Genomic DNA, 24,710 nt, shown 5'->3' with positions numbered 1-24,710 from the left:
TCCTGACAGCTGAAAGGAACGATTTCTGCAGGATCTTTTTGCAAAAGACACTATATATATATATTATTATTTTGTGTGATCGAGGCCAAAGGTGAAAAAGTTACAAATATCCATTCTTTTAATTATTATTTCTGTTTTAACGAAGTCGCAGTGTGGCCCTGCAGAGCTGTGCTCAGCAAAACCGGGGGAGCAGCAGCAGCGTCTCCGCTGCTCTTTTTTGTGGTTATTTATTAGATATTTCGATCTCTTATTTTACTATTTCTTAGATGTGCTTTAATAAAGGGGTGAGGAGCTTTCAGGCCGGGTTTAAAACGCTGGGTCTGTGGCTCATTGAGGAGATGTGAGCGGTTCCAGTGTTGAGTGTGGGGACCTGGGGGGCACAAGAGCTCGGCTGCTGGCACTTGGGGTTTGGTGCTGGGTGTTGTATTTCAATCTTTGGTTTTGGTTTTGTTTTGCTGCTTTTTTTTTGGGGGGGGGGCTTTTTTTTGTGGTTTTGTTTGGTTGGTTTTTGTTGTATTGGGGTTTTTTTTCTGTTTGTTTTTTGTGTTTTCCTGGGGTTCCCCCCCCCCTTTTCTTTTTTTCCCCTGTGTTTTTTCGTGGTTTTCCCCCCCCCCATGTTTTTTGGGGTCTTTTGTGGTTTTTTCCCCCATGTTTTTTGGGGGTTTTTTTTGTACTTTTTTTCCTGTGTTTTTCTTTTTTTTTCCCCCATGCGCTTTTGGTTTTTTGTTTTGTTTTTTCTTCCCGTTTTTTTTTGGTTGGTTGGTTTTTTTCCCCTTTTTTTTGTTGTTTTTTTTTGTGTATTTTTCCCTGTGTTTTTTTTTCCCCCCGTGTTTTTTTGTTTTGGTTTTTCCCCCGTGGTTTTTGTTATTTCGTGTGGGTTTTTTTTCCCCCGTGTTTTCTTGGTTTCTTTTTGTTTCTTTTATTCCCCCATGTTGCGTTGTTTTGGGTTTTTTGTTTGTTTTTTGTGTTCCCCCTCCCCCATTGTTTTGTTTTTTTATTTTCCCGTGGTTTTTTTGTTTTGTTTTGGTTTTTTCCCCGTGTTTTTTTGATTTTTTTTCCCCCGTTTTGTTTCCCCCCCCCCCGTGTTTTTTTGGTTTTTTTTTGTGTGTTTTTTTTCCCCCGTGTTTTTGGGGTTTTTTGGTGCTTCCCCCCCCCCCCGTGTTTTGTTTGTTGTTTGTTTGGTTTGGTTTTTTTCCCCCGTGTTTTTCGGGGTTTTTTGGGGCTCTTTGCGCCCTTTTTCTTTTTAATTTTTTCCTTTTTTCTTCCATTTTATTTTTTCCCTTCCCGTTTTTTTTTCCTGGTGTTTTTTTTCACTTTTTCCGGTTTGTTTTCCTTTTTCCTGGTGTGTGGTTTTTTTTTCCCCTGATGGTTTTTCCCTTTTCCTGTTATTTTTTGTTGTTGTTGTTTTTTCCTGTTTCTGTTTGTTTTGTTGGTTTTTTCCTGCTGCTTTGTGGTTTTTGTCTTTTTTTCCCCCTGGTGTTTGTGTGTTGTCGTTTGCTTTCATTTTTCCTCTTTGTAGGTTTATATTTTGTGGGTTTTTTTCCTGTTTTTTTTTGGGGGTGGGGGCTCCTGTTTTGTGGGGTTTTTTGCAGGTTCTTTTTCAGTTTTTTCTTTTATTTTTTTTGCCTTGTTTGTTTGGTTTGTGTTGTGTGTGTGTTGTAGTTAATTGTATTTAATTGGGCCGACCACAGGCTCTGCCCAACCACTCCCCAGCCCATTCCACTCTGGCTCCTCATTCCCCATTTATCACAGAATCCCAGTATGTTTGGGGTTGGAAGGGCCCTGGAAAGCTCATCCAGTGCAATCCCCCCATGGAGCAGGAACACCCAGCTGAGGTTCCACAGGAAGGGGTCCAGGCGGGTTTGAATGTCTGCACAGAAGGAGACTCCACAACCTCCCTGGGCAGCCTGGGCCAGGCTCTGACACCCTCACCCCCAACAAGTTGCTTCTCCTCTTTCAGTGGAACCTCCTGTGTTCCAGTTTGCACCCATTGCCCCTTGTCCTGTCACTGGGTGTCACCCAGAAGAGCCTGGCTCCATCCTCCTGACACTGCCCCTTTCCATATTGATCCCCAGGAATGAGTCCCCCCTCAGTCTCCTCTTCTCCAGCTCCAGAGCCCCAGCTCCCTCAGCCTTTCCTCACACGGGAGATGCTCCACTCCCTTCAGCATCTTGGTGGCTGCGCTGGACTCTCTGCAGCAGTTCCCTGTCCTTCTGGAGCTGAGGGGCCACAACTGGACACAAGATTCCAGGTGTGGTCTCCCCAGGGCAGAGCAGAGGGGCAGGAGAACCTCTCTGACCTACTGACCACCCCCTTCTAACCCACCCCAGGTACCATTGGCTTCCTGGCCACAAGGGCCCAGTGCTGGCTCATGCTCACCCTGCTGTCCCCAGGACCCCCAGGTCCCTTTCCCCTACACTGCTCTCTAATAGCTCATTCCCCAACCTATACTGGAACCTGGGGTTGTTCCTGCCCAGATGCAGGACTCTACACTTGCCCTTGTTAAATTTCATCAGGTTATTCCCCACCAGTTCTCCAGCCAACTGCCCAACTCAGGATGGGGAGTTTTCCCTCCAAAGGGGAATCTCGGGGTGGCAACCGGACAGGAACAGCTCTGCAGACACTTTCACCCCATTCACTGCCCTCCAAGCTGGAAAACCCAACCAAAAAACACTGCAGGATTTTATATTTACACCAAATACCAAAGAGAAGCAGCGAACAAGATGTGATCTGCTTTTATAGGGCTAATGTGGTTTATATCCCCATATCGCTCCAACAGTTCGTTACCTCCTTTATTCACCTGCGCTGTTTTATCGTCTCGCATTCCTGGCTTGATTATCAATATATTTTTCACAACGCAGCGTTAATAAAACACAAATATTGCACCATCTCATCCTGCACGTGTACTACTAAAAATACAACTTGAGAGCACCTGATTCCGCCGCGGTGACAGATTTTTGGGTTGGAAACCGGTTCTCAGAGTTCAAACAGCAGCACAGTGTTTGGAAAAGGAATTTGGTGACTTCGTTACTGCGATAATTGAGAATATCAACCAAGTTTGGGCTTGAGCTGGGCTGGGATTCGGCCACGGCTTTACCTGGGGGCTGTTGAGATGGGAATGGGCTGATGAGATGGGAGTTAATATGCTGTTGTATATAAAAAGAGCAGAATTGAAGGCAAAAATCAGCTTGGCAAACATTAATTTTTCATAGAACGTTAATGAGAGGGTTCCAAAAAGATGCACAGTTGGAGAATGAGGCAGAGAAACACAGGTGAGAAATGATATAAACCCCCACGTATGCTGCAATAAACCCAAATCAAAACCATTTTCAAATTCAGGTTGATCAGGTGTGATTTAAATAACAGGTGAGACACGGGTTCTGCTAAACCGGCCTTTTATTCTTGCACAATCCGCTTTGTAATGTCAATTATCGCCCCTTGAATGCATGGGATTCTGTGGCTGCCTCCTGAGAACTTGATCAACTTTCTTTCTGCCCTAAAAATGTGGTTTTAATTTATAGGATGGTGATGAAGTTGGTTCCTCCACCACCTGTGAGTCGGACGATTGCGTTATTGTCTCCAGCCACTCTCCACCTCACGCCAAGAAACAAGGTGAGCTGGATTATCCACGTTTTGGTCTATGAACTTTATTCCTGCAGGAAAAGGAGGTGGAAAAATCTCTCTTTACCTGGTTTTCCCCCAGCAGGACCCGCTCTGCTCAATTCCCATCTCCCGCATCATTTGGTGTTTTAATTAGCGGTTTGGTAATTAGGGAGACGCTGCCGTCTCCCTGATCAATCTCTTATTCTTAAGCACTATAAATTGGTTCTTTTCCTGATGTCTATGGCCCATCTTCCCTCTTTGCTTTGCTACATTCCCTGTAAGATTTGGGAAATCGTTGCATCCGAATCCTATTGTTTTCCCCCCCCATTCCTTTCTCCCTGGACCATTATCCCGATTCTTCCCATTTGCCGTCAGAAACCAGGATTTTTAGGCATCTGACTTTTCATTTCTCTATTTTCTATATGTTTTACTGTGCTGCTCCCAAACCCATCTGAGCTTCACCAGCACTAATTAGCAGGAAGACATTAATTAATACACCTCACAGAAAACCTATTTTTCCTTTCTTTAAAGCAACCCGAGTGTTTTCCAGGCAGCTGCTGCCCTGAGGGTTGATCTCTCTCTTATTTCCTCATTGCTGTTCAGTGCAGTGTCCCCTTATCCTTATTTCAATCTGTTTCTCAACCTAAGAACTCTTTTTAAATTAAACTACGTGCTCTTTTATCTCCACAGTTATAAGGATCTATTATTATTTCCTCTTGATAATCACCGAGGAAACTCCACTCCACACTTTCTGTTTTGGCAACGAAGCATTAACAATCATTATTTCTTTGACCCTCCCGGTTGGTTTATAACCACAGAATCACGGTTGGTTTGTAACCACTGTATTTCCCCACTAACGCAAAGGGATTTTCAGAAGCTCCATATATATATGTTTCAATACATTGGTTATTTTTCCTCTTGGTAATAATCAAAACTAAACCACGTTGCTCAAATATTGTGTTGGCCTCTACCTGCTGTCTCATCTCCCAAATATGTGCTAATGTGGATGTTTGCAGGGGCTGAGCTTGTGTTATTTTATCCTCATTTCCTCCTTTCTCCATTTTTCTCCCTAAAATGAAGCAGCATTTGCTGTTCTGGCCTCAGCAGCCCTGGGTTCACTCATCTGAAAAGATCTAATTTACCTGAGAGTTCTCTTCACACCCTTCCCCAGCTGTGGGAATTCATCACTCTTTGTGTCTTGATTGCGCTGACGACCTCATCACAACCATTTCTTTATTGGTGACTGAACTAAAACCGCACCAAGTGTTTTGCCAGCTGGTTTAAGTGGTTCCTCCAGGGTTTTCCGCTTGTTTCCGTGGCCTTCTCAGGTGAAGCTGATTTGGCAATTTGGCCTTTTTGCCTCAACCCCTTCCCGTTCCCGCTCGGCTTCCCCAGGTTCTGTTCCCCTTGTGGTTCCTTCAGGAAAAACTCCACATTTACTCACATTTGTCTTTTCCTCCACGTCTTTCCGACCCAGCTGCTCTTAATCCATTTATTGAAGGAATCGCCAACACCCCTGAGCTTTTTTCCCCATTTCCCTTTAGTTTTGCTTCACATGGGAACTTATTTATCTGCCTTTGGAACTTTAAGCCCATTTTCTGTAGGCTCACTCTTTCTCCAAACCTGTTCTTGCTTACACACTTTAGCATTCTGTAATTTGTGTCTATTTGCGAATGCACTCAGTGCATAAAACGCTCTCGTCCCTAAACCTTTTACACCGGAGGGAAGATATATCCCTAATTAATAATTTGGTTAGTTTTACTTATCAAAATCTTTGCTATATGATCCTAAAACTGCTGTCATTTCGCAGTTTCTCCAGGATGAAGCTGTGCGTTCATACTCAGCCAAAATAATGGCAAATGGAGAAACCTGTGCTTAATTAACACCCTTAATGAATAACCAAGGAAACGCTAAATGCTAAGTTACACTTATGGAGATAAATTTTATATCCTGCAGCATCGCCAGCTTCCCATTGCTCTTATAAACTCATTATAGAGTTGGATTTCACTGCTGTGGGTTGTTTTGAAGCCTCCTTGGTGTTGGAATTTCTGGTTCTGCAACCAAAAAGGATCCGAAACCGCAATAACGTCTCTTGTGTTTTCCAGCGTCTCCTTCCAGCGCCGTCGTCTACCCCATATTCAGCACAGCCCCGACCAGCAAGAAAAGGTGGGTTTGTATTTGCCAGCTCCCTTCAAGAAGGATCAAAAGTGTCGTTTCTGAATGGTTATTTAAAAATAATAATAATAATACTAGTTCTAAAAACAGTAACTTCGCTTTCTCCCCATCCTTGGAAGGTTGGGGAGTCTGGGGTTTTTAGAGGGTTTTCTTTGCTTTCTGTTTAAAGGGAAGATGAAAGCTGTTGGTTTAGAGGGATGTTGGCCCATGGATAAGGAAATACACATATTTTACTGTCTGTAGGACCTTTTACCTGTGAATTTGTATAATACATATTATTGAGCTGATTATTTTCTCTCGCTAAATAGGAAAGATCAGTTTTCTCATGGCTGTTTCTAATGATAAAATCATTAGAACAAGGGAGACTGTTTCAGGATATATTTATCACTAAGAATGGCACAACCTGGGGGTCTTTTGGGCCCGTAAAGGGATTTTTAGTTATTTATGTGACTTCTACATGTTCTGTATCTCTATATCTCCATATCTGGAGTGTCTACAATGAGCAGTGACTTCCCAGAGACTCGATGGCGCTAAATACAACGTGAGTTGGTGCCAAACCACGGTGTCTTTGTCTTACTCGGTGCAGGGAGGTGTCACCGTCCCTCGCTAGGACCTCATCAGGGTTTGGCTCTTCATATATTCCTTACATTGAGCACCAAACCGATCTCCATGCCATCAGCTCATTGCTTTTCCACAATAACTCCTCCTGTGATTGTACATTTGTAAGTGAACAGCGCCATGGCCAACACTGAGCAACATCCTGCACAGAAACCACCCCAGTGCAACCATCACTTACTGCCCAGCTCTGCTTTGTATTGCGCTTCGTTGTTATTTAAACCAGGTACATTTTCAGTGCGGCAGCGCGCTCAGAAGTTCAGATCCGGCTGCCAAAGGCAAGACAGAAGTTGTAATATTAATAAAAAGGGGTGAAAAGGATTAACGGAATCTCCCGCTTTCCCGTGCTCACCTGAGTGGGTGTTTTACAAACCTGCTGGGCCACGTTTGATATTTGGAAACAAATCACAAACGTGTGAAGTTTCCTTTGTGACTCTGAAAAGCGTCATCTTGCTAAACGTTTTGCTGGCAAGGTGTAATTTTGCTGCCTGGTGGCTCTGCTTCCAATTAGCTGATTTCTTCCATTAATTTGCTGCCGTGCTCATAGTGGGAAAAGCCTTGTTTGCCCACACGAGAACCAGAGCCGCTAATCCCTCGCCCATACTGAATCGACTTCTTGATGCGTTTTGTTACCAACTCAAGCATTCTGAGCCAAGCTCAGTGTGAACATATGAAAAACACCCACTTGAATTTGCTCCTAAAAGAGCCAAATAAACCGTTCCAGAAGTCGCTACTGCAGCGGGGGTGTTGAAAGCGAGATCTGACTGCGCTATTTGCTTTGCTTCCTCATGTGGCGTTTTCAAGTGGCTTTGGTGGCGCAGGCGGGACCCAGAACGGGTGGAAATCCCCGTGTTTGTCATTAAGTGCAAACGCTCTCGGCTTCACAGTTCTCGGGGGGGCTGATGAGCATAAACGTTCCCTCCATCGAGTCTCCGCTCCGGAAATTCTCCTTAGCAGCCAAACCTATAAAATCGTTTGGTGTATCTCTAAATTAGTTCCATGTTAAGGTTCGCTGCGCAACAGTTACAATTTCCCACTTGTATGATTGCTTAAGAAATACCACCCTATCTACAGAAGCCTGAAGGTGGGTTAGATTATTATTAATTAAATTATTAACACCCTGCACAATGTGCTTCCGGTAGCTGAAACCCACATTGTAAAGTCAAAAATTGATGTAACATATCTATGGCTGGATCTGAATATGAAACAGTTCCTCTTGGCCTAATTCCTCTCCACCTTGATCAGAACCTGGATGAAATGCTCCAGAAGTTCTTTGGGTTCAATTTTTCACTTTATTCCCTTTTTTTCCCCTTGAGGGGATGGTGGTGCTGGTGTGGCGAGCACTTACGAATCGGTTTTCCTCGCAAAATGGGAACACTTGGAGCTTTGTGAGATGGTTTTGGATGATGGGCTGAGGCCAATTGTCTCGAGGGTCACCAAGGCCAAGTGTCATGTCTGGCACTTGGGTCACAACAACCCCATGAACGCTGCAGCTGGGGAAGAACGACTGGAAAAGGCCCTGGGGGTGCTGGTGACAGTGGCTGAACATGAGCCAGTGTGCCCAGGTGGCCAAGAGGCCACAGCACCCTGGCTGGGACCTGCACTGGGGTGGCCAGCAGGCCCAGGGCAGTGACCGAACCTGTGCTGGGACCTGGGGAGGCCAAACTGCCAACCCTGGAGGTGGTTTTGGGCCCTTCACGCCAAGAAAGGCCTTGAGGTGCTGGAGAAAGTGGAGAGAAGGGAACGGAGCTGGTGAGGGGCTGGAGCACAAGTGTGATGGGAGCGGCTGAGGGAGCTGGGGGGTTCAGCTGGAGAACAGGAGCTGAGGGGAGACCTTCTGATCTCTGAACTGCCTGAAAGGAGCTTGGAGCCAGGGGGGTCGGGCTCTGCTCCCCAGGAACAAGCGCCAGGAGCAGAGGAAACGGCCTCAAGTTGCCCAGGGGAGGTTGAGGTTGGATCTGGGAACAATTTCTTCCCCAAAGGGCTGTGGGGCATTGGAACAGGCTGCCCAGGGCAGTGCTGGAGTCACCATCCCTAGAGGGTTGGACAGACGGACATGAGGTTCTCAGGACATGAGGCAGTGCCAGGGGTGGGTTATGGTTGGACTTGATGATCTTGAGGGTTTTTTTCCAACCAAAGTGATTCTGTGGTGCTGCTGATCCTGGCAGGGAGGACCGTTGTCCCCACTTGCTGTCACCTCCCAGAAGCCCAGTGCAGACCCTGAGCTGCGGTTCTGTGTGTCACACAGCCCTGGTGACACCTGAGACTCCGGTGCCCACATTCCCAGGTGTTCACAGCCACGGCTCCTCACGTTGGTCTCCCCTTCCATCCACAGGAGACATCACAAACTCACACATCTCAAGCCACCCAAGGGCAGAGACATGGTTTAGGTGGCTGTAATTTTGTGCACAAACTAAACAAGTTAGGAAAGCATCTGTGGAGTGTTTAGAGCAGACTTTGTGTGTGTTTTATCCTGCTCAGGCTCGGGTGGCAGGTTCCTGGAGCTGAGCAACTCACTGCCCACAACCCTGAGGCTGCGCAGGGGGTTTGGATGTCCAGGGTTTGAGGAAGGAGCTGCTGGATTTGGGCACCAATTTCTTCACTCACAGTTTCCACACTTCATGGACCTGCCCCTCTGCTCCTCACTTCGCTGTTTGTCCCTCTGCCTGTTCAAGGAGCTGCTGCTTTCCCGGTATCCTGGGAATGGGATGAACATGGAAGTGGGAGAGATGCTTAATCAAGAGTTATTGAGTTTCTGGTGCAATTTCTAGAGCCTCTTCCCCCGGAGGAGTTGGCACCACAGCGGCCAAGAAGCTTTGCTGTACCTGGCTTAGTTTGGGCTGTTCTGGAATAGCAGTCACTGCCCTGATACCCAACAGATAACGTTAACCGTTGTCTGCACTAATTTCCATCTCTCTGCAATGATTTTCAGGCCGCAGGCTGCTCTGGATGAACTGACTTCTCCGTTTGGCTCCAGCCCACCTGCAAAACCATCTCACACCTCACAGAAAAGCAAGAAGGCGAAGGAGCTGAGCAGGAGCTCCCGGGACCAGATGATCATCGTAAGGTTCCCTCGGGGCGTGCTGGGTCCTCGGGGCGGCTCGGTGGTCAGGAAACGAGGGAAATGTCTCGAGGAGAAGCCATAAGTGGGTTTCCTCACGTGTCACCCTCAAACCGATCGCGCTGAGGAGCATAACAGGGCGGTGATTAATGTGTTTAGTATTAAACGAGGAGAGGGTAGGAGCTGGGAAATAGGTTGTTATGGTTGCGCTGGGACTTGCGTTTTAGAATTAAAAAGAGATTTATGGAACATAACGCTAGAAAAAAAAGGCCAAGAGAAACTCAGCCAAGCGTGTATGGATGCTGTAGGAGTGAATTTGGCCGGATAATTTTCCTTTCCCGTGGTTTTCTGGCCTGCTTTGGGAGCAGAATTGGTGCAGAGCTGTGACCGCAGGGGCAAACGGCAGCCGGGAGAGCGGGGACGTGCAAGGAGGAGCAGAGGTGTGAGATGGGGAGCAGGGATGTGCAACAATGAGCAGGGGCATCTGGTGAGGGGCAGGGACGTGTAGTGGGGAGCAAGGATGTGCAACAAGCAGGGGTGTGCAGTGAGGAGCAGGGATGTGCAACAACGAGCAGGGACATGCAGTGAGGAGCAAGGATGTGCGACGAGCAGAGGCGTACAGCGGGGAGCAGGGATATGCAACAATGAGCAGGGATGGGGGATGAGGAGCAGGGACGTGTAGTGAGGGGCAGGGACACGTGACAACGACCAGGGACGTACAGCGAGGAGCAAGGATGTGGGATGAGGAGCAAGGATGTGCAACGGGGACCAGGGTTGTACAATGGGGACCAGGGACATGCAAGGAGGAGCAGGGACGTACGATGGGGAGCAGGGATGTGCAGTGAGTAGCAGAGACGTGCAACAATGACCAGGGACACGCAGGGAGGAGAAAGGATGTGGGATTAGGAGCAAGGATGTGCAATGGGGACCAGGGACACGTGACGGGGACCACAGACATGCAGTGAGGAGCAGGGACGTGCAGCAATGACCATGGACATGTAGTGAGGAGCAAGGATGTGTGATGAGGAGCAAGGATGTGCAATATTGAGCAGGGACGTGCAGCAAGGAGCAGGGACATACAACAGGGAGCAGGGTTGTGCAACAAGGAGCAGGGATGCATGACCGAGGCTGAGCCCCAACAAGCTCACTGAGAACAACCAGCTGCCTCTGGTAGCTCCATGCCGGTCTTCCTGCTGCTGCCCTTCAGTGCGGAGAACTGATTTTGGAGCAGGAGGAGGCCCAAACAGTGTTACTGAGGCTGGTGTGCCCTGGAGCCATCACCCGTATGGGTTTCCAGAAAACAGACACTCAGCAACGAATAATTTGTTTTGTAAACCGTTCATTCTCGCTCGGTGACATGCCGACTTTTCCAAGCCGGTTTCTCGAGGGAGCGGTGCTGGTGCGATCGCTGTTGTCTGCTGATCAGCATCTTTTGAGTTGTTTGTGTGATTTCTGTCAGATTTAGGACCTCGCAGCTATGAATTTTTAAGTGTTTTGAGCGCTGAGATGAAAGCAGCAGAACATGCTCAGCAGTCATTGCTATCTTGAGGGAACAGAGTGCACTATCAACAAGTTTGCTGGTGACACCAAGCTGGGAGGAGTGGCTGACACTGGAAGCTGTGCTGCCATCAGAGACCTGGACAGGATGGAGAGCTGGGCGGGAAAAATATAATGAAATAGAACAAGGGCAAGTGTAGAGTCTTGAATCTGGGCAGGAACAACCCCAGGTTCCAGTGTAAGTTGGGGAATGAGCTATTAGAGAGCAGTGTAGGGGAAAGGGACCTGGGGGTCCTGGGGACAGCAGGGTGAGCATGAGCCAGCACTGGGCCCTTGTGGCCAGGAAGGCCAATGGGACCTGGGGTGGGTTAGAAGGGGGTGGTCAGTAGGTCAGAGAGGTTCTCCTGCCCCTCTGCTCTGCCCTGGGGAGACCACACCTGGAATCTTGTGTCCAGTTGTGGCCCCTCAGTTCCAGAAGGACAGGGAACTGCTGGAGAGAGTCCAGCGCAGCCACCAAGATGCTGAAGGGAGTGGAGCATCTCCCGTGTGAGGAAAGGCTGAGGGAGCTGGGGCTCTGGAGCTGGAGAAGAGGAGACTGAGGGGGGACTCATTCCTGGGGATCAATATGGAAAGGGGGAGTGTCAGGAGGATGGAGCCAGGCTCTTCTGGGTGACAACCAGTGACAGGACAAGGGGCAACGGGTGCAAACTGGAACACAGGAGGTTCCACTGAAAGAGGAGAAGAAACTTTTTCAGGGTGAGGGTGTCAGAGCCTGGCCCAGGCTGCCCAGGGGGGTTGTGGAGTCTCCTTCTCTGCAGACATTCAAACCCGCCTGGACCCCTTCCTGTGGAACCTCAGCTGGGTGTTCCTGCTCCATGGGGGGATTGCGCTGGATGAGCTTTCCAGGGCCCTTCCAACCCCTGACATTCTGGGATTCTGTGATCTTGGCTGCATTTGGAAGCGCTGTGCCCATGAGGGACAACCTGCGGGTGCTGTGACACCAGGGGAAGCCCAAACTAGGACGTGGGGACAGGAGAGCAGCCGGTGCAGGGAAATGTTGAGTCCTTAAACCCGGCTTCACTTCACTACAGGGAGCAACCTGCTGTTGGTCACACAGCTGCTGTTTGATTCCTTCTCTTCCCCTCCCTCCACTGACAGAGGTAGAAATGAGGTTGTTTTTAGATCACTGATGAAAAGACTATACGGAATTAGACAGAATTTCATCTTTTGCATCGTTTCCTCAGTGAGGATGTTGCCAAACTATTTCAGGGTTTGTTCCAAATAGCACGTTAATTGTGTATAAGTGATAGGACAAGGGGTGATGGTTTGAAACTAAAAGAGGGGGGATTTAGATCAGATATGAGGAAGAAATTCTTCACCATGGGGGTGGTGAGAGCCTGGCCCAGGTTGCCCAGAGGTGGGGGGTGAACCATCCCTGGATAATTTAATGCCATAAAGTTCTGATTATTCTGCAAATAAGCAGCAGCTTGTCCTCCCCTCCACGAATCCAAATGAAAACAAATACTTGAATCTTTGATTATTGTATCTAGAATCGATTCTTAAGCTCGTTCCTTAAACCAAACGCGGTTTTGGAGCGCCCAGGTGATTCTGTTTGTCACCAGGACGCGGGTCAGAAGCATTTTGGTGCCGTGCTTTGCAAGTCGTGCGGGATGATCTACACGGCGGCCAGCCCGGAGGACGAGGCGCAGCACATCCAGCACCACGAGCGCTTCCTCGAGGGGCTCAGATACGTGGTAAGGCCAGGACGAGTGGGGGAACCGCGTGTGACATCTGGATGCAGCGTTTGTCACCCGCGGGGGACGTTAAAGTGCAAGTCAAGCAGCTCCAGCGACTCTGTCTTCACCACTTTGAGCGTAACTTGGTTTTATTCCTGAAAGCTGAAGTGGTTCGAATTACAGCTTCATGTGCCAGATTTTTCACGGAGTCGCTTCCTCTCGTGCTAAACCACTTGTTTGTTTTCTCTTTCCCCCCTGTGGCAGGGCTGGAAGAAAGAGCGAGTTGTGGCCGAGTTCTGGGATGGGAAAATTGTCCTGATCCTTCCAGATGACCCGAAATACGCCGTCAAGAAGGTACAGGCTTGTTGATTGGGGGGTTGTGTTGTAACCGAGCTTTGGCTCAGCTCCCAGGACGGATCACACGTGGTCAGCAGAGCCAAGGGGGCTGTGGACACCCACCCCAACACTCCAGCCCTGCACTGATGCTTTGGCTCTTATTTGACCAACATAACCTCATCTTTTCCACCCTAAGGACTGGGGTGAGAGGCAGGTGCGCTTTGCTAGAGCATAGAGGGGTTAAGACACAAGTGAAAGCCCATTCTTTAACATTCTCCACACCATTAGGGCCTGATTTGGTTTAAAAACAAGCTTGTTTGAGGAAACGGGGCCTCTTTCTGACAATTTTCACGCCAAAGAATGTGCGTGTTATTTCCTAACGCTCCAGTTTTGTTTGCTTAGGCAGAAGATGTGCGAGAAATTGTAGATAATGAACTGGGATTTAAGCAAGTTTCTTTGAGCTGCCCAGCCAAGACGAAAATGTACTTGTTTGTGTCCAACGAGAAGATGATCGTTGGGTGCTTAGTGGCTGAGTCAATCAAGCAGGTACGTGGTTTTAATTAAAGGGGGAGAGGGGGAAACTGCGAATCACTGGGGATGTTTGTGTGTCAGAAATGTGGGATGGGGGGAGATCAAGCTGAGGAAATAAAACCAGTTCTCTCCAACTGCCTGAAAGGAGTTGGAGTGAAGGAACAAGCGCCAGGAGCAGAGGAAATGGCCTCAAGTTGCGCCAGGGGAGGTTGAGGTTGGATGTGGGGAACAATTTCTTCCCCAAAGGGCTGTGGGGCATTGGAACAGGCTGCCCAGGGCAGTGCTGGAGTCACCATCCCTGGAGGGCTGGACAGACGGACATGAGGTTCTCAGGACATGGGACAGGTAATGGTTGGACTTGGTGATCTTGAGGGTCTTTGACCTCAACAATTCTATGAAAAAACAACCCCCTCCCAAAAAAAAACCAAACAACAAAGAAATTAAAGCAAAGCTCGTGCTGTTATTGGGGCAATAAGGAACGTTTTGATGCGTCCTCTCGTCCCACAGGCGTTCCGGGTGCTGTCGGAGGCGGGAGCCGCCGCGTCCCCCGATCCGCAGGCCCCGCAGCAGCCCCAGCGCGCCTGGCGCTGCTCCAGCCGGGCCGAGCCCGCGCTCTGCGGCGTCAGCAGGATCTGGGTGTTCGGGCCCCGGCGCGGAAAAGGCATCGCCCGGCGCATGGTGGACGTGGTCAGGTAGGAGCAGGATCCCATCCCGGGTTTGTCCTTCAAACCACGATCACAGCAAAAAGTGTTTATGGGTGCAAACTGGAACACAGGAGGTTCTGCTTAAACTTGAGAAGCAACTTGTTGGGGGTGAGGGTGGCAGAGCCTGGCCCAGGCTGCCCAGGGAGGTTGTGGAGTCTCCTTCTCTGCAGACATTCAAACCCGCCTGGACCCCTTCCTGTGGAACCTCAGCTGGGTGTTCCTGCTCCATGGGGGGATTGCACTGGATGAGCTTTCCAGGTCCCTTCCAACCCCTGACATTCTGGGATTATACAAATTCTTCCCTTTCCATCAGCCCCGCTTCACACTGGAAGGACATAAATCAAATATTCTCTGTATATCTAATATTTTCATTTAAATTCTGATACAAGCATAGGCCAAGCTGTTAATTTCTGGCTAGAACCTGTAACACAGCTACACAAACTGGATTTTTCCAAGAGAAACTTGTGCTTGTTGGGGGAAAAAAAAAATATTCATGTTTTATTTTACTGGATGGGCCCAAAACACTTGAGATTTTTCCAGGCAGGAAATTCTGAGCTTGAAAAGCTCGAACCAAAGTGGAAGATTTAAAATCTTCCCTTTGTCTGTCGATACAGATCCACTTGAGGATGGTCTGTAGTAGCATAGATCTTATATCTGCTTGCTGTGTGTGTAAAACACAGAGATATGGGTACCTATGTGTATATTTGTGTATAATCACAGTGTTCTCCACGTCCTCCCATGGTTTAGTGTTTGATGCCTTCACCCCACAGGCCCTGGGTGCCGTGTTGGGCTCCACATGGGAACTGCTTCAAGATATTGAACTAAAACCTCCAGGTTTCCCTGTCATACTCTATTTTGGGAGTTTTATGCCTGTATTTGCTCTTACATCAGCCTTCTTGCTCATTTTAAAACGCCTCCTGGTTAAATCCAAACTGGCACCTCACAACTGTCTTCTCTGGTTTCAAACCAAGCGATGGAAGCAAACCCAGCTCCCTGCAGAGCAGCCCTGGGGGAAAACACCTCGAAAATGTGTTTTAAGTGTCAGATTGAAGTGTTTGCAGCCCCCTCTTTTCTCTCTTTCTCAGGAACACCTTCATGTACGGCTGCTACCTGAGCACCGAGGAAATCGCCTTCTCCGACCCCACGCCAGACGGCAAGTTATTCGCAACAAAATACTGCCAGACCCCCAACTTCCTCGTCTATAACTTTATTCATTCCAACTGATCCAACGTATCAGTACAAGCTGAGCTTCGAAATCATCTAAAATCAATGTTGAAATGAACACTTAAGCCTTGCTAGGCGGCTAAAGGCCGTTTTCCTGCTGAGCGCGAGTTCTCCCTGCCCGTGCAAGCGAGCTGGGGCAGAACGGGTCACTTTGTGTACAGAGCTGTTAGTGTTTCCGGTAGGTTTGTTTCTTCTAAAGTTAAATTTTATCGTGAGTAACTTAAAAACTTTAATTAATATAAAGATGGCTGTTTCCTCCCTGAGCTCCCTGCAGCATGCGCTGGGAAAGGTAAAAGATTTAGTACGAGCTGTTGCTAAATTTATACACTATGAGATGTCTTAAAACAACGGGATTTTCCCTCAGTGCGTAAGGCTTGGGAACCCTCACAGTGTTGTGCTGCAGGGGAAGTTGCTGGGGGGCTGCCTGCTCAATAAAAGGTGTGGAACGCTGCTCTTTGAGCTTGTTTCTCTGCATACTTCCAATGTTCTCCTAATTGGAGGAGTTCAGAGGGAAAGCGGCGATCCCTGAGCTCGAGTGCTGTTAATCCTGGGCCACGCTGGCCTCCAGGGCTTCCACAATGCACGCGGCCGACGGGCGTTGCTTGGGCTCCTCGTTGGTGCAGACGGAGAAGAGATCGATCATGAGCTGGTAGGACGGGTCCAGCTCCTCCATGTTGAGAGCAGGACGGGTTCCCAGCGCTGCGTAAAATGCTTCTTCGTCAAAGGAGTCCTCGTCAAAAGAGTTATCTGGGGGAAAAGGGGGAAAAGGGGTTGGGGAAGGGACTGGAGCACAAGTGTGATGGGAGCGGCTGAGGGAGCTGGGGGGTTCAGCTGGAGAACAGGAGCTGAGGGGAGACCTTCTGATCTCTGAACTGCCTGAAAGGAGCTTGGAGCCAGGGGGGTCGGGCTCTGCTCCCCAGGAACAAGCGCCAGGAGCAGAGGAAACGGCCTCAAGTTGCACCAGGGGAGGTTGAGGTTGGATGTGGGGAACAATTTCTTCCCCAAAGGGCTGTGGGGCATTGGAACAGGCTGCCCAGGGCAGTGCTGGAGTCACCATCCCTGGAGGGGTTGCAAAGGTGTTTAGACGATGTTCTTAGGGATGTGGGGCAGTGCTGGGGTTGGTTGTGGTTGGACTCAATCTTAAAGGTCATTTCCAACCAAAATGATTCTGTGATAAATCCCCGGAGTAACTCAAACTTTCCCCTGTGCTTTGTCAGAGGTGAGCGGGTGTTTCACAGCCCGGTTCACAGCATCCCCCCTTTTGTTTCTTCCTAAAAGACTCAGCCACCTTAAATATTTTGGTGCACCATTTCAAGCTCTGCATCATTTTAGGCTTTTCTGGCTGCATCATTTGGCTGGTATGGACACAGCATCCCCCCCAGAGCTGCAGCTGTACAAACAAACCTTCATCGTCAGGGTCACAGCGCAGGTTGACGTGGGGCACGGAGAGGGTCATCATCTCCCACAGCGTCAGCCCGAAAGCGAAGATGTCGGCCTTGTCGGTGATCACGCCGTCGTCCTGCAGAGCCTCCTTGGGCTTCCAGGGCTCGGTGCCCACATAACACAGCTCCGGGTCGCTCACTGGAAAGAAACAACGCAGCTCCGGTGCCCGCTGGGACTTTCAAAGCCACCAAGACACCGTCACAGCAAAATCCTTTGCGGCCAAGTGTCCGAGGTCACGCAGAGTGTGAAGAACTAAAGGCCAGAGCTCACCTCACTCTAAGCACCCCGTGATGGAGAGGGGGTCTTACCTGCGTTTTACCCACCTGTGGCCCTTCCCAGTGCACCCTGGGGTGACAGCACTCACAGACAGGCCCAGGGGACAAAGCCACCCCAACCCCGCTCCTTGTGAGGCGCCAAAACCTCCCCCCGCACTCCCTCTGTTTTCTTTACACCAGCTCAAACCACTTTGTTCAATTTAATGCCTCCTTGATCCTAATCAACCTCAGAGAGCTGAAGTAACGATGAACGAAGCACCAGCTCCAACTGGATCCCTTTTATCCCTCTCTAACTCCCCAAAGCCGGGTGCCGCGTTTCCCCTGCAGATCTCGGCTGCTCAAACTTCTCTCGCGGGGCTGATCGAGAAGCGAATTCCAAAATCCCTCCATGCTGTTGGGCTTTAATCCTTGGGTGCCACATGGATCCAACACCATCGTGTTGTCTCCTCAAGACAAGGAGGCAAAGCCAAACTCCAGGCTGGGTGGAGAGGAATCCTCGCTGTTAAACCAGCCCTAAACCTGATATTTTAACCACACTCCTCCCCGGGAGATTACACTGGGGTGCTGCCTCCAGCTCTCTCACTCCTTATAAAAGAGAACAGCTACTAATAAAAATGTAATGGAGCAGCTTGATAAATTACGAGGCTGTCACAGGCTCAAGCGCTGTGTGAAAAGCCATTCTTGTGATTAACCCAAACCCCTTGCTGCTGTTGGCAGCCAAGCCGCGACGCCGTTAGGCATCTGCTTCTCGTTTCTAACGCGTTTGGCTCGCGCTCCCTTCCAGCCCTGCGAACGATTCGAGCACCTCAACGCGAGCATCCCGGCGATTCTGTGTCTGTACGAGCGTGGACGGCACGAGACGGGCGTCAAGAGCTGGAGAATTAACGCTGGACCGCCCAGAGATGCTGCTGCAAACCACCCGTCGGTTCTTCCCTCCCAGGTAAACGCACCGAGGATTCGGGTCCTTTCCCCCCACAACGTACCGGTCATGTTCTCGTCCAGGGGCAGCGACATTCCCACGTCACAGATCTTCACGGCTTCAAAATCCCCTTTAACAACGACATTGGAAGATTTGATGTCTCCGTGGAGCAGCTTCTTGTCGTTGTGAAGGTACTGAGGGCAGAGAGGTGAACACAGATACAGCTACGGCGAGGCGGGAGGAGCCGACGGATTTGGACAACAGAGCACCAGCTTCTTAATATTTAACATATTTAGCCTTAAAACCTTGAGGATGGGATAACTACTACCTGTAATCTGTACAAAACACGGGGCAGGTTGTTCCCCGGCCTAATTTTGGAGGCTTACGGTTGCTTTGTGCTAAACTGCCTCTAGCACCGAACACTTGAGAGTGAGCGCGACACATGGGCGTTAACTGGTGGCCAAGGACCCGTCTGTTTGATCCCTGGAGCTCCACAGCACTGCTGAGGCTCCGTTTTCTCCCTTTTTCCCCAAAAACAAGCTCATTGAAGCTTCAGGGCTTGGTTTGACCTAAGTCTGTACAGCACCCCGGTTAAAAAGAGCCCACCGAGGCTTTATATGAAGCATGACAGCATCTGCCCTGCACCTACCGCCTCACACACCACATTCCATATTCCCCCAGCGTGTGCGGTTCCAGAGCAGCCCCGGTTAAGGCCGAACGCACCTTCAGCCCCCTCGCCATGCTCAAGGCCACTTTGAAGATGGTGGCAGCCGGGAAAGGGCCCAGCGCGTCCCCGCTTCGTTCTTCGATTAAGTCGTAGAGGGATTTCTCTCCTCCGAACTCCATGGCCAGACACATGCTGCCGTCGTTGGCCTCGGTGAACGCCCGGTAACCTTCCAACAGAGATTATTTGTTAGAGGCGAAGCGAACATGAGCATTTCTGTGCGTTTTCCAGCCTGATGGAGCATTAAGAGCTGCTATGCAGGTGCTTTCCCAGCTTCACTTTACACCCCGTACCAGGGCAAGGACCTTTACGCTGATTTTTATAGGATGGAGAAGCAGATCGGTGGCACCGACATCCCGCAATACAAAAAGCAGGAGCCACACAAAGGGCAAGGGGACACTCAAGAAGTCAAACCACAGTGTCCCAGGGGCCGTCCCGCAAGATTAACACATATGGACCATCCCATCCTTTTTCCTCCAGGTTTTACTCCCGTCCGCAAACAATTCTCAGGTGGAGTTAGGAATGGCAAAGCCTTGCGTAACCGCATAGCAGAACTCTCACCCTGTAAATGATTTATGGCACCTTTTACAGACAAAAGCACTGAAATGTTCGCAATGTGAAAGGTCAAGACTATCCTGGCTCTTAAATTCCTGCCAGAAGCGACAGATGCCGCGTTAGGGGTACAAACAACGTTCTTTGTTCCAACACAAGTGACCTCAACCAGGCACTTGAAAGCACAAACAAGAGGATGAAGTCAAACAAAGCTGCTGTTCCCGCAGGAGAGATCTCAGACCAGAGCAAAGCCAAACACAGCCTAAAGCACCTTCTCAAAATATTCCTATTGTAGAGCCAAGAGCGTGACAGAGCCCGGTTGTCACGCACAAAGATGCAGTGAGGGGATCCGGAGCCTTGTTACTGGATCTTATCATTGTTCTTATCACTGGATCTTATAATGGGTTCTTATTACTGTTCTTATCATTGGATCTTATTACTGTTCTTATAATTGGATCTTATTACTGGATCTTATTATTGTTCTTATCACTGGATCTTATTATTGTTCTTATCACTGGATCTTATTATTGTTCTTATCATTGTTCTTATCATTGGATCTTATTACTGTTCTTATCATTGGATCTTATTACTGGATCTTATTATTGTTCTTATCATTGTTCTTATCATTGGATCTTATTACTGTTCTTATCATTGGATCTTATTACTGGATCTTATTATTGTTCTTATCATTGTTCTTATCATTGGATCTTATTACTGTTCTTATCATTGGATCTTATTACTGTTCTTATCACTGGATCTTATTATTGTTCTTATCATTATTCTTATCATTGGATCTTATTACTGTTCTTATAATTGGATCTTATTACTGTTCTTATCATTGGATCTTATTACTGGATCTTATTATTGTTCTTATCATTGTTCTTATCATTGGATCTTATTACTGGATCTTATCATTGGATCTTATTACTGGATCTTATCATTGGATCTTATTACTGGATCTTATCATTGTTCTTATCACTGGATCTTATCATTGTTCTTATCACTGGATCTTATTATTGAATCTTATTATTGTTCTTATTACTGGATCTTATTGTTCTTATCATTGGATCTTATTACTGTTCTTATCACTGGATCTTGTCATTGGATCTGGGGAACAATTTCTTCCCCAAAGGGCTGTGGGGCATTGGAACAGGCTGCCCAGGGCAGTGCTGGAGTCACCATCCCTGGAGGCGTTTAAACGTGGTTCTCAGGGACATGATTTAATGCCAGGGCTGGGTTATGGTTGGACTCCATGATCTTGAGGGTCTTTTCCAACCAAAATGATTCTACGGTTTCATCACAACCTGGGGCGTATCCAGGGACGGTTCACCCACCACCTCTCCACCCAACCTGGGCCACTTTTGAAAATCAACTCCAACAACGTCATTCACAATTCAAGCAACACGGGCCACGCTAGAAACTCACCCACGATGTTGGGGTGCTGCAGGTTTTTCAGGACCTTGGCCTCGTCGGTCAGCCTCTGCTGGTAGACGCTTTGCTGCTTCCTGTTGCATTGCGGGTTGATCTTCTTCACGGCCCAAGGGGAGCGAGACAAACCACGGGGGGATCTGCGGGAACACGCACACGACTCAGAATTGTGCACAGCACCGGGGTTAAAGCACAGACGGGTCACCGAGGAGCCGCTCTGGAGAGCGTCTGCCTTTGTTTGGTGGAATTAATAAAGAATAATGCTAAAATAAACTAAGATCTGCTCACGTGCACATGGTAGAGGTGCATAATAACCCACGGTTTGAAAATGAAACAGGGACATTCAGGCCAGACATGAGGAAGAAATAGTTTGTGCTGAGGGTGGTGAGACGATGAATAATCGTCAAACATGCTTTTTCTGCCTCAAAATGCCTTGTGGTCAGGAGGAGGCAGGAAGACCCCAGCCCAAGGATGCGGCACCTTCCTGAGCAGAGCTGGGGGGCCTGAGCTGTGACCCCCTCATCTCAGGGACAGGGGGTGTGGTGGCCCCAGAATCTCAGAGCGTCAGGGTTGGAAGGGACCTGGAAAGCTCATCCAGTGCAATCCCCCCATGGAGCAGGAACACCCAGCTGAGGTTCCACAGGAAGGGGTCCAGGCGGGTTTGAATGTCTGCAGAGAAGGAGACTCCACAACCTCCCTGGGCAGCCTGGGCCAGGCTCTGACACCCTCACCCCCAACAAGTTGCTTCTCATCTTTCAGTGGAACCTCCTGTGTTCCAGTTTGCACCCATTGCCCCTTGTCCTGTCACTGGGTGTCACCCAGAAGAGCCTGGCTCCATCCTCCTGACACTGCCCCTTTCCATATTGATCCCATGAATGAGTCCCCCCTCAGTCTCCTCTTCTCCAGCTCCAGAGCCCCAGCTCCCTCAGCCTTTCCTCACACGGGAGATGCTCCACTCCCTTCAGCATCTTGGTGGCTGCGCTGGACTCTCTGCAGCAGTTCCCTGTCCTTCTGGAGCTGAGGGGCCACAACTGGACACAAGATTCCAGGTGTGGTCTCCCCAGGGCAGAGCAGAGGGGCAGGAGAACCTCTCTGACCTACTGACCACCCCCTTCTAACCCACCCCAGGTCCCATTGGCCTTCCTGGCCACAAGGGCCCAGTGCTGGCTCATGCTCACCCTGCTGTCCCCAGGACCCCCAGGTCCCTTTTCCCTACACTGCTAAGGAGGGAGATTCAGGCCGGACATGATGCAGAAATTGTTTGTGCTGAGGGTGGTGAGAGCCTGGCCCAGGTTGGGCAGAGAGGTGGTGGCTGAACCATCCCTGGAGACGTCCCAGGCCAGGCTGGACGGGGCTCTGAGCAACCTGAGCTGGTGCAGATGTCCCTGCTCATGGCAGGGGGACTGGGGGGGATTTAACGGTCCCTTCAACCCAAACCATCCTGTGATTCGATGGTTTCTATGGTTCTGGAGGAAAACCAGCACCCAGCGCCGTTCCCAGCCCCCCCTGCGCTCCCACACGCACCTTTTCATCAAGTAGACGTTGACCCCGGTGCCGTATCCCAACTTCTGCATGAAGGGAGAGGCCGGGATGGTGATGGAAACTGGGCCCCCGGCTAAAAAAACAAACAAAACACCAAAATAAATGTAAATATGAATATATATATGAGGAACGCAACAAAACCAGCCCCACGTGTGACAGATCAAACCACTGCTCAATGGTTGGACTTGCCGATCAGAAAGGTCTTTTCCGACTGAACCGATTCCATGAGGAGTTTGGATGCTCTGGTTATAAATAATGGTTGGATCTCAGGCAGAAAGGGACCTGAGGGGATTAATGGACAGGAAGCTCCACAGGAGCCACCAGAGTGCCCAGGTGGCCAAGAAGGCCAATGGTCTCCTGTCCTGTATCCAAACCAGCGTGGTCAGCAGGACAAGGGCAGTGATCCTGCCCCTGTGCTCTGCATTGGGGAGGCCACACCTGGAGTGTTGTGTTCAGTTCTGGGCCCCTCAGCTCAGGAAAGAGATTGAAGTGCTGGAGCGGGTCCAGAGAAGAGCAAAAAGACTGGGGAAGGGACTTGAGCACAAGCCCTATGGGGGAGGCTGAGGGAGCTGGGCTTGTTCAGTCTGGAGAAGAGGAGGCTTAGAGGTGAGCTCAGCACTCTCTAGAACGACCCGAAGGGCAGTTCTAGCCAGGGGGGATTGGGCTCTTCTCCCAGGCAGTCAGCAATAGGACAAGGGGCCATGGGCTTCAACTCTGCCAGGGGAAATTGAGGCTGGAGATGAGAAAGCAATTCTGTGCAGAGAGAGTGGTCAGCATTGGAATGGCTGCCCAGGGAGGTGCTGGACTCACCGGCCTTGGAGGTTTTGAAACTGAGATTGGCCATGGCACTTAGTGCCATGATCTGGTCAATGGACTGGAGTTGGACCAAGGGTTGGACTGGATGAGCTCTGAGGGCTTTTCCAACCCAGTCCATTCTGTGATTCTTGAAAAGCTCCTTTTCGCCCCATATCTTAGGAACCACCCCCCAGGCTCCTCGGCTGGATGGAGCGCTGGGTGAGGTGGTTTTACCCATTCAACACATTTGATCCCAGTGACCCCCAGTTTGGGGTGACGGACTCACCGGGTTTGTCCCTCTGGGCCGGGTTGGGGGACCTGAAGGTTTCCATGGTGGTGGAGCAGAGGGACCTGGGGTCACCTGCAGCCTATGGGGCCCTATGGACATCATGGTGGGACATTAAATACAATAAAATCAAAAAACCACTGAAAAACTAAACAGAAAACAACAAGAAACCCCCAAACTGCCCCCCAAAAACGAAAACCAAACCGTGAAAAGCAACAACCAAAAAAATACCCCGAGAAAACGAACAAAAAAAGCACCCAAAGAAACAAAATCTAGAAAATAATTCAAAATGAAAATGGGGTTTGAAAGTAAAAAAAATGTTAAAGTAATAAAGAAGTGAGGAGGGAAAAGGGAAGGGAGGGGGAAAAGGGAAGGGAGGGGGAAAAGGGAAGGGAGGGGGAAAAGGGAAGGGAGAAGTTAAACAAAAAATGAAACCCCAATAAAATTAAATAAAAATTTAAAATTAAAAATAATAGAAAAATGTAATAACGAAATAAAATTCAAATGAGAAACTAAGAGGTCAATAAAATGCGGGCTCAGGTTAAAAGGTCAAAATAAGAACTAAAATCGATTTAAAAGCCAAAAAAGGAAAAAAAAATCAATAAAATAAAATAAAAAGAGTAGTAAAAAATCAAATAAAGAACAAAAGAGTAAATAATATAAAAACATAAAAAAGCAAATAAAGAAGCATAAAAAAAGAAATAATAAAAACCATAAAAATGAAGATAAAAAAGTAAAATGCAAATTAAAAAATGTAAAAATGCAAACAATAAAACCACATGAAAATGCAAAAAAAGCCAACATCAGTAAATAAGTAAAATGAAACCGTAAAATAAATAAGTAGAACAACACATTAAAAAAATAAACAAAATGAAACGTCAAATAAATGAAACGAGACATCAAATAAAATGAAACATCAAATAAATAAATAAAATAAATCGAATTAAACCAACAATAACAACAACAACCACACCCACCCCGGTACCCGCTACCCGGTACCCGCTCTGTCCAGGCGCCCGTTGGGCTCCGCAGGGGCAGCAACGTCCCGGCCCCCCCCGCTCCGTCCCGTCCCCTCCCCCGTGTCCCGCGCCCCGTCCCCGCGGTCGGGTCCATGGTCCCTGGGGTTCCCGTGTCTCCCGTGTCCCCGATCCCGTGGCCGTTACCGGTCGCCGCCGCTTGAATCCCGCGCGCGGGAAATCGAAACCCACACCTCCCCCCCCGCTACGGCGGCCCCGCGCGGACAAATCGGGCGGAACGCGGAGGG

The 24,710-nt window shown here is 49.0% G+C and overlaps 2 protein-coding genes across 4 annotated transcripts in view; one reads left to right on the top strand and one right to left on the bottom strand.

Annotated features, from left to right (window-relative positions):
* ESCO2 (establishment of sister chromatid cohesion N-acetyltransferase 2) overlaps positions 1-15,936 on the top strand; it is a 21,739-nt gene extending 5,803 nt beyond the window's left edge. Inside the window, exons 4-11 of the mRNA XM_065834768.2 lie at positions 3,522-3,612; positions 5,709-5,769; positions 9,326-9,455; positions 12,574-12,705; positions 12,952-13,041; positions 13,426-13,569; positions 14,062-14,246; positions 15,344-15,936. Coding sequence (XP_065690840.2) covers positions 3,522-3,612; positions 5,709-5,769; positions 9,326-9,455; positions 12,574-12,705; positions 12,952-13,041; positions 13,426-13,569; positions 14,062-14,246; positions 15,344-15,482 — 972 coding nt within the window. The 3' untranslated portion in view covers positions 15,483-15,936. The remainder of the gene's footprint in view (positions 1-3,521; positions 3,613-5,708; positions 5,770-9,325; positions 9,456-12,573; positions 12,706-12,951; positions 13,042-13,425; positions 13,570-14,061; positions 14,247-15,343) is intronic.
* On the bottom strand, positions 15,450-24,710 carry PBK (PDZ binding kinase). 3 transcript variants are annotated; one of them, XM_065834771.2, is made up of 8 exons: positions 24,610-24,710; positions 23,447-23,538; positions 22,348-22,438; positions 20,821-20,963; positions 18,843-19,012; positions 18,184-18,313; positions 16,887-17,063; positions 15,450-16,229 (listed from the first exon to the last, which is right to left on the bottom strand). In XM_065834771.2, exons 2-8 carry the CDS (start codon positions 23,490-23,492, stop codon positions 16,024-16,026), a joined length of 963 nt encoding a protein of 320 aa, XP_065690843.1. In that variant the 5' UTR covers positions 23,493-23,538; positions 24,610-24,710; the 3' UTR covers positions 15,450-16,023. The 3 variants fall into 3 exon arrangements, with proteins under 3 accessions (XP_065690843.1, XP_065690844.1, XP_071663307.1); XM_065834772.2 differs by lacking the exon at positions 24,610-24,710 and adding an exon at positions 24,424-24,519; XM_071807206.1 differs by lacking the exon at positions 24,610-24,710 and adding an exon at positions 24,446-24,465.

This window comes from Patagioenas fasciata, chromosome 3, assembly GCF_037038585.1.
Source record: "Patagioenas fasciata isolate bPatFas1 chromosome 3, bPatFas1.hap1, whole genome shotgun sequence".
NCBI classification, from domain to species: domain Eukaryota; kingdom Metazoa; phylum Chordata; class Aves; order Columbiformes; family Columbidae; genus Patagioenas; species Patagioenas fasciata.
The sequence above is the reverse complement of the archived record's forward strand: the minus strand, read 5'-3'. Positions and strand labels throughout refer to the sequence as shown.